General features: G+C 45.0%; 1 protein-coding gene across 5 annotated transcripts in view; it reads left to right on the top strand.

Annotated features, from left to right (window-relative positions):
- Window positions 1-17424, top strand: part of TNIK (TRAF2 and NCK interacting kinase) — a 373221-nt gene that overhangs the window by 336755 nt on the left and 19042 nt on the right. For all 5 annotated transcript variants that reach the window (XM_060242507.1, XM_060242505.1, XM_060242506.1 and 2 more), the window contains 3 exons: window positions 3142-3326; window positions 7541-7667; window positions 14833-14994. In XM_060242507.1, the coding sequence (XP_060098490.1) occupies window positions 3142-3326; window positions 7541-7667; window positions 14833-14994 (474 nt within the window). The remainder of the gene's footprint in view (window positions 1-3141; window positions 3327-7540; window positions 7668-14832; window positions 14995-17424) is intronic.

Here is a 17424-nt window from a genome sequence, read left to right as displayed (position 1 = left end):
TATTGTAGCTGGCTTCATTACTGCCTCCCGCCCCCAGGGAAGCCATTTTGTTGCAGTTCCCACTTCCTGTTTTCAAAATTCTAGAAGCGCTCACAGTTCAACAAGTTTGGGGACCCCTAGTTCAAGTCTAGCATCAATATACCCTGATACTAAACAGTTGGCAGGGCCCATGGCTTCTGGCAGAGACCGCTGCTGCCAGCTCACCAACAGTGTGGTCTTCCCCCAGCCAGTTACTGTGAATGTTCCACTATCCACATTCCTGGTTGCCCATGCTGCCCAGTGGCTCTAGGGAGGAGATATTATTGGGACACAGAAGCAGCATTCCTGGTAACCATATCGGAGGCACTCCGAGCTGGGTGCACCACCCACTGTTGTGGAGGAAAGGACATGCGGTCCATGCCAATGACTGTGAGTGTAGGTGAGGGAAGGCTCACAAGCAGATGGGGGAAGGACATGCAGGCAGAGGGGGAGCATGTGTGCAGGTGCACAGGAAGGGAGGGGAAGATACTGATAGACAATGGAGGGTCTTCCTTGGGTGCTCTTTGCCCAGTGCCTCCAAAACCTGGAACTGTTTCCCTGTCCTGGCTTAAAGGCATCTTTGCTTATTCTTAGCAACTGTTTCCTAAGCTGTGAATAATTAAATGAGCTGTAGTTTCAGTTTATTAAATTGTAAGCCACATTTTCTCTCTGCATCTTGAAAAGCATCTATATTAAAATTGTGGCATTGTTCACATTTATTTAAATTCAGTTGATTAATTACTTGACATAACCAGTAGGTGATTAATCATCTGAAAACTCTTCAGTTGTAATATTTACCAACCTTCTCTTCAAGATTAAAGTACTGTATGTATATTCTGCCCGTAAAGGTTAAGATAAAGACTAAACTGACACACAGTCTAAACAAAACTGAAAGCCACTGTTGACCATGGTGCTATTTAACCAAGCTTGGGGTATTATGAGTCTTCATGACAAAAATCATACATGCCTGGCATTTAGCGATTATAGTTTCCACAGAGTGTAATGTAATTCCATAAAGGTAAAATTGGACTGAGGCTCTTGGTTTTGCCACCATTTCTTCTCATGACAGAAGGGAAGCTTGCTTTTGTTTTCTTTTTAAGGACATCTTTGGGACCATTTTCCTTACCACCAAAACTGGGGAAATTGCAGAATGCAGCAAAGAGAGAATATGGCCATAAGAACAAACAAAAATGTGGAAATTAGCCTTTTTTTCAATAAGTTTCTTTCTCCCTAACCCTTTATCTCTGACCGAATGCACTGATGCCTACCTCGGTCACTAATGTAGGGAGAAATGGTAAGACTGACTATTGCGATTGCTTTGTTCATTCTGTGCATGCCTGATGCTACGGTCTCTTCTAACCCATTCTAATTAGAGCTCTCATGCTTCTTATTTTTTTCGTCCTACTGCTTCCCCTGCATTGCTATAAAAGCATGTAAGATTACAAGAAGTCTGTTTTCTTTCCACACGGCGCTTGCAGTGCCCTTTGTATTGAAACAGCACTGTTGAACTATAAATGTGAAGTCTAAAGTCAGTGTCATAGTAAACTGAAAATTCTTTGTGTTCATTTTCGTTCTCCCTTCCAGTTGTTCAGTTGTTCGTTTAAAGTGAATTTTCAGAGTATGTTATGTCCACATTTGCTGTAGTTAGTGTCTGTATCTACACAGGGCATGAGTAAATTCGTGTGGGTCTTGACAAGTTAGTTCATGTGTACTGTACGTCTGCTGTACATGAAGAGCTCCTTTTGTGCCACTGTTTCTGAACAATTGCTTTATGCATCATGTTATACTTGGATGCCATTTTTAGGGCTCTATCATTACCAGCCAGAGGAAACTTACTAAAAATGAACAAGGACCCACAGGTTCTTGAATGATGCATAGAGAATTGGCGACTGCTGGGAGAGAAGATGCCAAATTAAAACCTATAGAAACATGACATGCATGCAAGTTTCTTGGTGACAATCCGCCGTTTTATAATGACAGTGAAATGTAATTTTCATGAAATCGTTTTCTTGTTGCAGAGACTCTAGAAGCCTAAACAGAAAACTAGATAATCTGTAGAATCCACCAGGATCTCAAAAATTATATAGGAATATAGAATTGGAAGGGGCCTCCAAGGCCACCTCCTCCAACACCCTGCTCAATGCAGGAAATCCAAAGCCAGAGCATCCCATGTAGAGACATCTGTTCAGCCTCTGTCAAGAAAGGGAGGACCACTTTCCTCACTAGTTCAATCCGTTGTCAAACTGTTCTTATTGTAAGGAAATTTCTCTTATGTTCTGGTCCTTAAATACTTGTACCCAGTGCCTGCTTAGAAGGGGTGAGGGAAAGAGATGCCAATAGATATAGCTCAGATCCTCCTTTGGAATGCTCTTGCTAGAATTCCATGCCTGGATCTAAGCATTACACTTTCACATTACCTCACTTCTGCACCACACCCCATGAGTCAGGACTACCCATATGAGCTTCTCAGCTCCTGCTATAAATGCCATTTCAGAAGGGCTTTTTTTGCAGCGGGCTTTCCTTTGCATATTAGACCACATACCCCTGATGTAGCCAATCTTCCAGGAGCTTACTGTAGGCCTGTAAGCTTTCGAAAGATTGGCTACATCAAGGGGGTATAGCCTAATATGCTACAGAAAAAGCCCTGCATTTCAGTAGAGAGCAGGAGACTTACAACATGAGAGGAGCATCCACACAAATAATTGTGTTAAACAATATGGCCAGGAAGATTTATTGCCAGCAATATTCTTCAAAGAAAACACAGTTTTCCAGTTTACTATGATAGTGATTGAGCTCTGCGCTTTTAGCAATCCTTGTTATGCCGTTTGTGTACATAGAAGATTGCAGACGGACACGGACACATATATACCTGGCCAAGCAACAGGTTGGCTGCTGAGTTCTGAACAAGCATAAAGTTGATTTTTTTTTTTATTTGAACAAAAGCTACATGCTATTTTGTCTGACGTTTGTTCTACGTTTGTAAGAATACCGTAGATGTATCTTTTTCGTTGCTTTCGTGCTCTGTAATATTAGCTTGCAGTCAGATGTGTGTCATTCCCACCCCTCCTCTGTTTGTAAATGGCATTCACGATGGCTTCTTCGTTTCCCCTTCCCCCTTTGTAGGATCTGACTGCCTTAGCCAAAGAACTGAGAGAACTGCGCATTGAAGAAACCAACCGGCCTTTGAAGAAAGTCACTGACTACTCCTCCTCCAGTGAGGAGTCTGACAGTAGTGAAGAGGAAGAAGAAGATGGGGAGAGCGAAACGCAAGATGGCACCGTGCCTGTCAGTGACATTCCAAGGCTTATGTAAGGCACGCTTTTGTGAGGCTAAAATCTGTGATAATTCTGCAATCATTCTGTCTTTATTCTCAGTGAAATAGTCCATCAAGCACAATGGCTTGTTAGACTTTCCCTGCCTGTTCATTCAATATAAACCACACGCAAAACCCAAAATCAAAACCTCAGAAGAGTTACACAATAAAAGGTTACCACAGTTGAATTTTAAATAACCTTACATGTTAAAATTATATATATATATATCTATTGTCAGGGGGTATTTTTGTAGCAGGAACTCCTTTGCATATTAGGCCACACACCTCTGATGTAGCCAGTCCTCCAAGAACTTACAGGGCTCTTATTACAAGGCCTGCTGTAAGCTCTTGGAGGATTGGCTACGTCAGGGGAGTGTGGCCTAATATGCAAAGGAGTTGCTGCTACAAAAAAAATCCCTGTCTATTGTAAAAATTAAGATCACACACTACAAAATCCAGTCAGTTTAGATGGTTTCAAGTCTTTGAGCCCAACAAAACATGATGGAGAAGTTGTGGCCACCATGAGTTCTCCATCACCATTTTAAAGTGATTTTAAAATGTCGCAAAGGCCCAATCCTAATGTGTTACATGGAGTTTTCCCCAAAAAAAGTAATTGGGGAGGATGCTTTAAAATGGAAACATAAAGCTTGTGGTGGCCACAAGTTCTCTGTCATGTTTAGTTTGATTCTTTGTCACAAAATTTAGTGCTAATGAAACAAAGTTTAGTGCCAGGGTTGATCAGTCCATGAAAGAAGATCTAAAAGATGACAATCACCAAAGGAAATAGGGAACATAACCCCCATAGTCTCTCAACTCCACCCCCAAAGCCCCCAGATATTTTCTGAGTTGGATCTGGCAACCCTAATTATTATGGTTAAATATAGTTTGAACTTTAGGAGGAGCAGTACATGATGTTTGAAGGGGCTGATGTTTGAAAAGAGTTTCCTCATTTATTTGGCTCTGCCGCTTACGTGGGATCACTCATGGCATGTCATCAGATTGTGTATTTTCCTGCTACATCAACTGCTGGTCTGTGAAAATACACAGCATCATGGTAATATTGGACATGATGGGGGGGCGGGTTGCATAAGAAGACCTTGATTCATCGAAGTCGTTTTTGGCAGGAGCACCATCTTGCAAGTAATGTCTGGTTTTTCATGTTGAAGTCGTTGGGTACAACTAAGTCCTGTAGGACCCTGACTTTACTGACTGGAACCGATGAGAATCATATTGGGGTAGATCCAACCAGTCTCACCCAAGTTGCAGCCCATCTCACACAACCTTTATTCATGCAGTTCCCATCCCGTGCAGCATGACCATTTTGGGTAGTCAGAAGAAATCCTTCCTCCATTTTTCATTATTGGAAAATCTGGCTGGATCCACCCCCATTGATGGGATCAGGAATTCCAAGCTAACCCAGCCTGCTAGCAGCTTAATCAAAGTGGTGATAGGATAATTCGGTTTGTTTTACACAGTGATAGGGACAGAATGTTAACTAGTTTAATCTGAGATTAGATTAGACCAGTTAACGTTTGGCGTTGGGCCAAGTTCACTCCACAGAAACACATTTTGGACCCAATAAATTCCAACCGTGGTGTGCAGTGTGAAACTGTGGCACCCCATAGCAGAGGTTCCAAAAAAGCCAAATAGCATGCTAATAGAGAAGGCTAAAATAAAAAACAGGGTGTTTTATAAAGCAGACACGCAAAGGAATGCAGTTCCATCTGGCTTGGTATCAGGGGTGCTGCCTAATATGGAAAGAAATTCATGATGGGTTTTTCTACCAAAAAAAGCCCTGTTTGAAACAATGGTGATGTTGGGGATGTGGCCTAATATGCAAATGAGGTCATGTTGGGCTTTTTCTACAAAAAAAGCCCTGTGTGAAGCAATGGTAGTGTTGGAGTGTGGCCTAATATGCAAATGAGCTCCTGCTGGGCTTTTTCTACAAAAAAAGCCCTGAACAGGGCCATAACAGAGTCTCACAAGTATCCCTGTACAATGCATGTGTTACCAAGAACACCTGAGGCATAAATGTACAGAATGCAGTGTGTAAAGCAGTCCTGAGGACCAGGCAACTCCAAGATTTTTCGCCCCACTTCTAGCTGAGATACCCCAGCTTTATTTTGCAGCCAGGTTATTAATATTTGACAAAGCACCCACTAAAATGCCATTTGCTCAGTCACACTGTTATCAATTCTGTAGCATCCTAGAGACTGGCAACGTAGTGTACAGGGACCACTGTAAGAAAACTCTCCACTCTGTTTTTCTGTAAACTTCCTTAACTAGGTCAGCCGCTGCCTTTGGGCATAAAATGTACAGCTGATGCTTATTTTTGTTGCCCCCTCCCAGTGCCTGGAGATAAAGTTTGGGCAGATACGGTTATAAGATGCTTAATGTAGTTAAAAATGAGTTGTGTTGCAGTTTCGTGTTATGCCCCCAATTGCTTCTGATTTGACGCTTTCCCATAGAAATGGTAAATGCTGCTTACAATCTTGCCTTTATTATCTTGGCTTGCTATCAAAAACACATTGGCTTTGTAATGTTCACAAATACGGTCACTGTGGTTGTGCCGTCGAGAAATACCTCCTTGTGTCAAGCAATGATGGCTGTTTTGGGGGATGGATTCCACTATCCTCCAAGTAGCCTTCTCCCAGCCTAAGGAACCTCCCTCCAAATTAAGTGGCTCTTCCTCCAACAGAAGAGCCACTTAATTTAATTTGGGGGAGGACTTTGTCGATTGGAAGAAGGCTTCAAACTTGAGCTGAAAGCAAAAGTGGAGTGTAAATATTTGGCTTAGTAAATAAATACACCTTGTTCAGTGGAGGAGTAAGATAGGGGAGGGATTCACCCTGTGACCAGTGTTCCCTCTAAACTGAGATAGCATGATTTTTAGCCTTCAGCTCACACATTTTTGTCTTAGCTCAGGAAGGATGACCCCAGAGCACAATAATTTATGCAGTAGCTCACAACTTTAATGACAGTAGCTCACAAGGTAGAATTTTTGCTCACAAGACTCTGCAGCTTAGAGGGAACATTGCCTGGCTGTGACCATAAGACATGAGCGTCATTAAACCACTAGGTGATTGTGGCAGCTGCTGAAAGTATAAGAACTCCTGACACGACCAGGAAAGATCACACTGCAGGTACTTGGAAGTGTCACTGGTCAGGTGGGTTGAGCTCACCAAAGGGAAATTTTGTAAGAGCATCCCCCTGGGCAAGACGACAGTGTGCTCTGGGCCTTACAGCAGAAGTAGATATAGTGCTGATCATGGGGCTGCCACTGGGAACGTCAGCCCAGCATCCCAGTTCCCTGTCCTTTTCCTGCAACATTTATTGAAGGAAAGCCATGATGTGACCTTGTCAATTCATGTGTTTTCACAGACTGATAGAAGAAGAAACTTACAATGGCATGACCATGCTACTGTTTCCCTTATTAAGTGATACTGGACATCGAATTGCTGTTTTCTGTGGCAGTGCTATGACCCATGTCACATTTCATTTCGCTTTTAGTCAGAGGATGATGAAGGTGAAAGGGACAGAGAACTCAGAGTTAAGAAAAGGAATTGCCTCTGCCTGTTCTTTACTGAACATTCATGAATCTCTAAGGTCACTTTTTGGTAGGGTTGCCAAGTCCAATTCAAGAAATATCTGTGGACTTTGGGGGTGGGGCCAGGAGACATTGGGGCGGAGCCAAGAGCAAGGGTGTGACAAGCATCATTGAACTCCCTGGCCATCACATTTAAAGGGATTGCACATCTTTTTAAATGCCTTCCTTTCATAGGAAACAATGAAGGATAGGGGCACCTTCTTTTGGGGCTCATAGAATTGGACCCCCTGGTCCAATCTTTTTGAAACTTGGGAGGTATTTTGGGGAGAGGCGCTAGATACTATACTGAAAATTTGGTGCATCTATCTCAAAAAACAGCCCCCCCCGAGCCCCCGATACCAGTGGCTCAATTCCCCATCATTCCCTATGGGAATCGTTCATGGTGGTGCATGATGGCTGTGGGGGTGGGGCTTCCCCCGCCGGCCAGCTGGCTGGGGGAGGGGGGAAGCCTGTAAAACCGGGGGATCCCCGTCTGGGACCTGGGGATTGGGAAGCCTACTTTTTGGTCTGGATGGTCAAGTTATGGTCTCTTTGCATAAAGCATTGCTCCAGACAGGGTAATTTTTTCATGGTTACAAATGCCGACTGCTAATGTTTTGCAGACCAACGGGAATGCCAGGAAACAACGAGGCCTACAACATAGGGATGGTGTCGAGCCACAGCCTAGAACAATCCCATACTGATACCTTTAGCAGTATTTCAAGAGAGGGGACTTTAATGATAAGGGAGGTAAGTGGACTGTAACTATTTTCTATGCAACATCTTTGGGAGGTTTTGTCTTCATAAGCTATGCATAATAATTATGCTGTGTGGTCTAAGCACAAAGTGATCGATTAAACTACACTTGTAACGCCTAAACAAAAGAGATTTTTTTTTTCCAAATTGCAAACAGCCACAAACACCTTTGGACTCAGCAGGGTTGGTTCCAACAGCTTCTGATCTTTCACCTTGGGAAAGCAAGAAAGCCTCTTAAGTAGGAAGGCCTTGTGCTATACTTACTCTGTTACAAACATGATTGAAACCTGTCCTGTTCTAATTTGTTCTAATTTTCTCCAAAAATAGCTGCCGAAGATCCTCAGGTGATTTAGTTATAATTGTAGCTCTTTATCCAAATACCATATTTGTATCTTAGCTTCTGTTCAGGGGAAGAAAAGAAAGTCAATCCAGGTGATAAAACAATGACTTTGGGTATAAGGGTCTGTGTAATCATTTATTTTATTTTATTTATATCCCGCCCTCCCCACCGAAGCAGGCTCAGGGCGGCTTACAGCATAAAATCCCAGAAACAATTAAATTAATAGGTATTAAAATTACACATTTGGTAATAAAATAGATATACAATGATTAAAACAGTTAAAACAGAAAAAACAGAATATTGAGTTGGTGCTATGCTAATGGCGACAGCCTTCTTCCACTTCTCTTAAGTACCGGTGCCAGTCAATTGAATGCCAGCTGAAAGAGGACAGTCTTGCAGGCCTTGCAGAACTGCACAAGGTTCCGCAAGGCCCTCACTTCATCTGGCAGTTGGTTCCACCAGCAGGGGGCTACAATTGAGAAGGCCCTGTCTTTAGTTGATTTCAATCGGGCCTCCTTCGGCCCGGGGATTACTAATAGGTTTTGTGATCCCGATCTAAGTACTCTCTGGGGAAAATGTGGGGAGAGACAGTCCCTAAGGTAGGCAGGTCCTAGGCCATATAGGGCTTTAAAGGTAATAACCATCACCTTGTAACGAACCCGGTATACTATTGGCAGCCAGTGCAGTTCCTGTAGTCCCGGCTGAATGTGCTCCCACCTGAGAAGCCCCAATAACAGCCGTGCGGCTGCGTTCTGCACTAGCTGCAACTTCCGGGTTCAGCACAGGGGCAGCCCCATGTAGAGGGCATTACAGTAGTCCAGCCTCGAGGTGACCGTTGCATGGATCACTGTTGCCAGGTCACCGAGCTCCAGGAAGGGGACCAACTGCCTTGCCCGCCTAAGATGGAAAAATGCGGATTTAGCAGTGACTGCTATCTGGGCCTCCATTGTCAAGGCAGGCTCCAGTAGCACCCCCAAGCTTGTGCGCTATTGCCAGTGGTGCCGGTAGGGGAATTTCCCTTCCTGGACCACCACAACTCAAGCAAAGGACCTCTGTCTTCACTGGGTTAAGCTTCAATCTACTCAGCATTTTGGAATGGGGCTAGTGGTGTTGCACAACATGTAACAGACTGTGGGTTTCCCCCCCCCTCATGGCCACTCGAGATTTCACTGAAATTATCCATGGGGCATCTGTGTGACTATTCTTCCGCATCAACATGCACTCCGCGGGCTGGAGTGCAAGATGACCTGAGCTGTGGGCGGAGTGCCAGGAGGCCGGGGAATGCCAGTAGCAGCTGGATTGTTGGGCGGAGTGCCAGAGCGGCTTGGAGATTGTTTGATGGGGCGGCGGTTTCCCTCCTTTCTCCCGGAGTTTCATCCCCCATGGATGCGCAAGATGACCTGAGCTGTGGGCAGAGTGCCAGGAGGCCGGAAATGTCAGCGGCGGCCTGGCGGAGTGTCAGAGTGGCTCAGAGATTGTTTGGCAGGGCGGCGGCTTCCCTCCTCTCTCCCGGAGTTTCATCCTCTGCGGATACTCTTCCTCATCTGTTGCTGGCTGCTGCCAGAGTGCTGAGTAGATTTCTGGGACAGGCAGGCCAGCCGTCCATCAGTAGATAGAGCTGAGTGCTATCTACCAGCCTAGCTGACGACCCCGATTGAGAGGCTCCGCTGTGGGGCCAGGTGGCGTGTGGAGGCCTGGTGTGCTTGATTGCGGGGGCTGTTGGATGAACAAAGCCTTCCTGCAGTGATCTCTAGTCTTTTATGAGTCCTAGCTGTCTACATGAATTCCCACTCTACTTTCCTATGTGGGGAAAGGAAAGCTTTGCAAAAGGTGTAAGAGTGCTGGTTGTCAAATGACAGATCTAAAGGAAGGAGCAGACTGGAAGAGAACTGGGTCCAAAACACCCAACTGGGCTGATCAAGACTGCACAACAAATCTTCCAAATTCTTCCACCCCTGTCGTAGGCTACTTCCGTAATGAACCTTTGCTCTGCTTTGGCTTCCTTAGTGCGGTTGTTCCTTTAGGAACATCCATGTGATGTCACTATCTGTCCATCCTCTTTTCAACTACTCCCCTGCTTTGCTGCAATATTTCTTAAACCTGGTTTGGTATGATCTTTTCAGAAGGCTCACAGCCAAGGCATCTTTGCTGTGTGGATGGGAAAGTCTCAGGGGTCTTTTTTCCTATAAAAAGAAAAGTATTTGATATATTGCTACAGCGATATCCCCAAAATCCCCTCATTTGCACAATGATTTGCAGCCCACACTAGTCTCTCTCAGTCATGAAGACAGGTGAAAAGAAAGGATAACTTTCCTTAACTCAGGTAGCTGCACCGGAGGGTTTTTGAGGGCCTTTTGAAAAATAAGTAATTGACAGGAAGCTTTTGTCAATTACCGTACTGCTTTTTAAAGCCCTCTAGTGGCTTGGAGGGGAAATGACAGCCATGGGGAGTTGAGGCAAGGAACGTCTAGAGCAGGGGTGGCCAAACTTGCTTAACCTAAGTGCCATGCAAAATAAATGTCAGATGTTTGAGAGCCACAAGATGTGAACAAATATTACACACACGTCTTTATGAAAACTCTTAATACTTTTTTTGCATAGAAAGATAAAATATATGTGTATGCACTCTATAACACACCCATATTAGAAGGAGACATTTTAAAGAACAAAAGCTGGGAATAATAGTCCCCATAAGACCAGCATTGGGCAGACTTGAGAGAAAGTCTGCATTAAGTTCCTCTTTGGCCTCCGGGAGCTGCATAATATGTGTGAAAGAGCAACAGTTTGACCACCCCTGGTCTAGAGGAAATTGTGGTGCAGACAGTCTGTTGCAGGAGTGCCTCTGAGTTCATCATGGAAATGAGAATTCCTTGGAGAATTGTCATTGCATCGAAGCAACCAGAGATTTCTCTGAGCCAAATTGCACTTTATGGTGGATGTGGGTCTAGTCTGTGGCTGCCAAAACCCAATTTTAGAGGACAATTCATCTGCTTAAAAATTGCTGGAAGGACTTGGCCCACACTGAGGTGGCACTGGGCAATCTTGCATTGTCCCCTCCTCACCTTTTTAAGTGCTGAAAAAGGACTATTTTTGGCACTTGGAAAGGCACAAGGAGGGGAAAGAGATGGCCCAGTAGTGCAGATTCAGTCAGGATAAGGTGCTCGTGGCAATTTTGAAGCTGCTATTTTTTTTCTTCTAAGATAGAACCAGTAACTACAGGTTGGGCCCGTGTCTGCTGTAATGTGTAGTTTGACCCTCCGTTCTTATCTCTTTCACACAGCATCAGACTAGTAATGACAGTGACAGATTCTTCTGTTTAGACGACAATCATATAGAAAATAAAGAGGAGAAAGGAATTGAAAGGTGATATGAGTGAAGGAACCTGGCCTCTCTCCCATCCTGCAGCTTTCCTCCTGATGGCCCCTGCCCCCAACCACATTTCTCTCAGGAACAGACTAGATGTTGTCAGGGCCAGCCCTAGACTGTCTGGCACCCTAGGCAAGGCTACCTTCTGGCACCCCCCCTTCATACTGATAGCGTCACTGAGTCACATGGGGAACACCCAGTTTGGTGCCCCCAGAAGGCTGGTACCCTAGGCAGTCACCTAGTTTGCCTAGTGGCAGAGCGGGCCCTGGATGTTATGCTGCTGGAGACTAATTTCCCAAGTGCGCAGTGGCCTAGTTCAGATTTAGCTCTTCATTGTCCCTTTGAATTGCTTTGTATTAGGAAAATGGTGCTGAGGAAAGGCTGAATCCCCTTCTCCCCCAGTCCCATGCCCCCCACACAATTGAGAAATGAGTTCACAAAAGCATAATGTCTGACTGATGGTCTGAAATGGTTGGGTGAGGGGAGCCAGGTCAAGTTGCAGGAAATCAGAGTGTCTCACCCAGCTCTCAGCCCAGCTCACTTCTGGTATTGAAGCCTCAGCTGACAGAAGTGCCTAGGAGGCAAGCCATGGAAAAGGGGAGAGTTCTGCTCTCTTCAGAAACCAAAATCCACGCATCACCTTTTTTATTAGGTCCACCGAGAATGACACAGAACATTGCGCAAGCTTTCATGCTAACTAGAAATCTTCATTAGGCCAGATGTTGCAGATTTTTTTTTAAAACTGAGGGGAGGAAATGAACAGCTTTTTTCAGGTTATGATTTTTAAGACCCGGTCATGCCAGCATTTAGTGTTCACTCATGTGCCTCTTTTGCAAGTGACTGTAAAGGGAAATTAAAAGGGTGGGCTGGGCCACGGTGGCCTGTGCAGAGTGAGGTCGAGTATAGGGAGAAGGGCATTGCATTCGGAAAGATCACAGGTAACATTGTGTCAAGGAGCCTAAGAGAAGCCTCAAACCCCATAGATGTTGAGAACCAAGCTGTGCTGGATGCCTGAGACGTCTTTTGAAAATAATAATAATAAATTGCTTCTTGCCACCTGATTAAATGGAGAGTTGGTACATGGCAGATGCTGCTTCTGCTGCCTGGGGAAATCTCTTTCAGGTACATTAGCCTGCTTGGGCCTTCCTGTAATAAGTGACACATTAGACATAAACAGCAGGTTGCTTGCAGCTGCACCACGCCACTGGCAATTTTTGCCGGGCTTGTAATTCAGCCGAAGAGGCACCCATGGCGACTTTTTCCATCAAGACAAGCAAATCTGTTTTGTCGGTTGCCAGCAAGAGCAGAGATGAAACGAAGGAGCTGAGGAAGGGCTGTTTGCTGGATTATGTCGCATTTCCACAATTGCAGATGGAAGAGGGTTTTCTTGTCCTGGGCAGAGGCGTGCGGCCCTTGGAGATGCTAATGCGAGCTTTGTGTGCCTGTCAGGACCAAAAGAGAAAGAGAAGCTAAAAAGAGCTAAGGCTGTTCGCTCTTGTCTTGCAGCACAGCAGTTTACCGTTGCTTGCTTGGAAAAGATGCCAAAGGGGAAGTGGGTCACTGGCTGTGAGAAGGACACAAATTTTATTAGTAAGGGCTTGAGTGCATAATGCGTTCTGCCTTTTTGGGGATCATGCCAGAAGAGTATGTTTGAGCTTCAGAGTAGCAGTTAGTGGGGAAAGGAAGCAGGGGGACATATGCCCCACATGCATATGGTGGGCATCATCAGAGGTTGCGCAATATGTTACCAGTTATTAAAAGAACACTAAATTATATACATTTTGAACGCATGAAGCTGCCTTATACTGAGTCACCCAATGGCCTCTCCAGGTCAGCGCTGTCTTGCTCTGGCTGGTAGCAACTCTCCAGGGTCTTAGGGAGAGATCTTTTACCTATTGTACTGCCTGATTCCTCTTTGGAGTTGAATCTGGGACTTGGCCACAGATGTCGGCTGGCTTTGGGACCCAACCAGAGTGGGAGGATGGGCAGAATTTGGCACCCCTGCTTTTTTCCTTGGCTTGTGTCAGCAGCCCTAACACAAGTTAGTAAAGAGCATTCAGACACTGAATACTTCTAGCATGAAGGGCACAATGGACTAGATGACCCTGGAGGTCCCTTCCAACTCTATTATTCTCTGATTCTATGAATCCTTGTAAGATTCTTTCTATACCACTCGGCCCCTTAAGGGGGCAGTCTGGAGATAACTACAAACGGGAAGGTGGGGCATGAACGGAACACATAGAACTGGGAGTCTGCCTTTAGCATGCAAATCAATCTTTGCAGCACTTTTAGATAGCTCCAGTTTTACATGTACAGCAGAATCAAATGGTCAAGCATGAGCCCACTCCAGATCTGACCCCCTCCTTGCATGTAGAAAGCTTGCTGTCCAGGGGGGAAGATTCACCCTAGCCTTCTTCCTCACATAGCAGCATTATCTATGTGGGAAGAATTTTTACTTTTTCATTGGGGCAGCATTCAAGCATGAAGACAGCATGAATTAGGTACAGCACCACTCTGTGATTTGGTTGCACATATGAACTGGCCCTAAGTCATGAGTGGGCAAGCAGTTGACCTTGAAGGCTGCACTGGGAAATCTTGCTGCTACAAATGCTCCTTGCAGATACTGCTGACTAGATGAGGACAGACAACTGGAATATTTCTGATGTCAAGCAGAGTGCTGAAGATGGATAAGAACCATGAGGACTGAATGCTGCTATCAAGTTGCAGGTTTTCCAGTCTGCTGACTATTTCACAGGTGTCAGTAATAATGAATCTCCTGCATTGTGCAGGGGGTTGGACTAGATGACCCTGGAGATCCCTTCCAACTCTATGATTCTATCAGATGGATTGTCTCAATAAAGGAAGCTATGGCCTTCGTTTGCAAGATATTACTGTTAATTCATAGGATTGCCAAAAATTGGAAGCAACTTGATGTGGTTACACACACAGCGTTTTCCCATCTCTGTAAATGCAGTTTTTAAAAAAGTTATGTGGATGTTTATGTGCATTAAAAAAAAACTGTGCATCTTCTGACTGGGTTCAGACTGGGTTCAGAAACTGCCCACTCCTAATTTTAAAAGTTCAGTTTACAGAGCACCTCACAATCTAAGGGCTGCCCCAGAGAAAGCTCTGCTTTAAACATGTCCACACACACTCCCATAGAGTTAGATCTTCCTTTTTAAAAATGCATGCAAGCCCACGAACCTAAGTCAGACCTTGCTGAAGTCTGCCAGCAATATTGCCATGGAGAAACAGCCAACATAAAAGGAATAGTTTCCTAGATGCTTTGAAAGTGAGGGTTTTCTGGCGGCTGTATTCACAGCATCAACCTGGTGCTGCTGACTGTTTGTGTGTGGAGGGGATGGGGAAGTTGGGAGTTTGTTTCTCTGTTTGAATGACTATATGGTACCCTTCTCAGTTGTTGGTTTGTTTCCCTTTTCTGCCTCTCTGCAGCCTGGGGACAAAAAACGTTCTGGCCACACTGCCAGCAATGGCTTTGCAGGCCACGTCAATCTTCCTGATTTGGTGCAACAAAGTCATTCACCTGCAGGAACGCCGACTGAAGGACTCGGGCGAGTTTGCACCCATGGCCAAGAGATGGATTCTGTGTCCGAAGTAGGTGATAGGCTCATCTTTTTTCTTTTCCCCCTTCCCTTTGGCTTGTATTAACACCCCGCTCTGAAGAGGCATTTTGATGGATTTTGTTTCTCGTTTCTCCCTCTCCCTCTCTCTCTTTCCCCTCCTTTGCATTCTACATTTATGATTATGGACCAAATTAAATTCCTCTTTGCTTTGAAAGGTAGTAAAGGCTAACAACATTTCCAGGTGTCACTTCTGCAATGCTGGTAGCCGCAAAACTCAGAAATTAAGCAGGGAAAGGCTCCTGTGTTTGCTCAACATTTATTATGTTGATCATGATAGTGCTCACTGGCTAGCATCTGTTAACACAGGGATCAGCATACTTCATGGGATGCTTATATTACTGGAGAAAACCAGCACCTGCCAAATTCCCTAAGTGTCTGAATTCCCATTGACAGGCAGGGTTGCAGGTATCTGAACTTCTGCAGCCCCACTTCCTAAGTATCTTAGATTTAAAGGCATTCTAGAATGAGCATGAGCAAAACCTGCTACAACCTTGAAACATTGCTGGGGCGGGGTAGTGGTGGTTATAAACTTTTCCCACTGATTAGGGTGGGGCTTCCAAACACTGCAGTCCCTACCTATAACTGGAAGAAGCAGAATTAATTATGCATATTGGCTTGGGGCCCACCTAGAATTTCCATGGGTGCTCCTTCTAATCCCTTCCACCCACAACACCCCTAAACGCTCTCCCTACAAAATGTTCCTCCTGGGGGATGGGAACCTCCAGGAATTGCTTGGAAGAGAGGGAGAGATCTGCAGGAGGGAAAATAGGCAAAAATCAGCTCACTGCTTGTGCTTTTGGAAATTCTAGGCAGGATCCAAGCCAATAAGGTTTCATTTTGGTTTTGTCTGCTTTTTGCCATTGAATAGCTGGCTTATAGCAACACCATTCAGAGTAGTTTTCCGTTGCCTGCCTCTTTGTCACAACCCTGGTATTTCTTGGAAGTCTCTGACCCACCTACTTGCCAGGGCCAGCCCTGCTTAGCTTCTGAGATCTGACAAGATCAGGCTAACCTGGGCTATCCAGGTCAAGACTAACCAGTAAGTACTACTGTGGAAACTGCTTCATTCATGTAAGCTGAAAAATTCATGATTTTTTCTTGGGGACTGAATTCAAGTTGCTTATTTCTAGCACAGGCCTCTTTTTAATATCTGGAACAGCCACTGAATTATTACACCGCCAGGGTTTGAAAGTCCCTGATTCTTAATAAAGATCTCAGAAGAGAGAGATGCTCTGCTAAATATCCTCTCTCAAACTCATTAAGCTTAATCTTTTTCTTGCTCTGCTGAAAGGCGGAGCTACCTTTACTGGAGACCCACATGACAGCCTCAAAGCACCATTGGCTTCTCTGTACCTCAGAGAGAAACCAGCACTTTTTAACCGGACCAGCTATCTCCTTGCAGCCAGCAGGAATCTGCTGTGACAGCTGCCTGACTCCGGCTTTCAACCTGGATCACAGACTTGGTTCTGGGCTTCGATGGCTTTTGAAGTGCATCCTCAGAAGAGGCATAAAGTCGCACCGATGGAAGGGAATATTTCTTCCTGGGCTTGGAAGTCCAGCTTTTTGCTATCACAATGGCCCCTAAAAGAAGTCCGAAATGTAACATGCCATGACTAAATAGCACAGCAGAAAACAAAGTGGTTCTGCTGTTGCTACTGAGGGAATTCTTCTCCTCCTACTGTCTCATTTGTTATGAGGGCCAGATCTGGCATAAATGAGACCTTGTTAGGCCAGGCCTTGTCAGGTTGGGCTGAGCCATGTCGGGCTTGGCCATGTGTGTACCTATATAAGATTAGGTAGCAGGGATATAAATTTTATAAAGAACACAGACAAACATACATATATATATATACATTTTAAAAACTTAAAACATGCTTAAAACGTTAGCACTCATTGGTCTTAAAGACGCTTTCTTTGTATTTCTCCCATAGGATCCAGGGAACAGGGCAAAGGAAGCTCTGGCTCTTTCCTTCTTCCCCCATGGGACGGGGGAGGAACCTCAGCCAATAGAATGATGAGGCTTGGCTCAGTAGCTCTGCTGTGCAATTAAGAGAGCCTGGCAGAGCAAGGGAGGAGCCTCAGCCAATGGAGAAAATAGAGGTTTGCTCTGTAGTCCCTGTGCAATCGAGCAAGCCTTGCAAAACAAACTGTTATGCAGAAGGAAGCAAGAGATTGGGAGAAGGAAGCAGATGACAGCCAGTTGCTTGGGGGCCTGATAGGAGCCCTCCAGGAGCCTGATTTGGCCCCCAAATCTCATGTTTGACACCCCTGGTCTAGATAAAAATTGAGTTTTCCCTTGGAAGGAGACCTTAAGCATCTTTGCTTCCCAATACTTAATAGGAAACACTTCCCAATGCGGGCCAGGAAACACTGTAAATATGAGAGGTTCTTTATTCCTACT

The sequence above is a fragment of the Heteronotia binoei genome, chromosome 6 (genome assembly GCF_032191835.1).
Source record: "Heteronotia binoei isolate CCM8104 ecotype False Entrance Well chromosome 6, APGP_CSIRO_Hbin_v1, whole genome shotgun sequence".
In the NCBI taxonomy this organism is placed as follows: Eukaryota; Metazoa; Chordata; class Lepidosauria; order Squamata; family Gekkonidae; genus Heteronotia; species Heteronotia binoei.
This window is presented reverse-complemented; position numbering and strand designations above follow the sequence as displayed.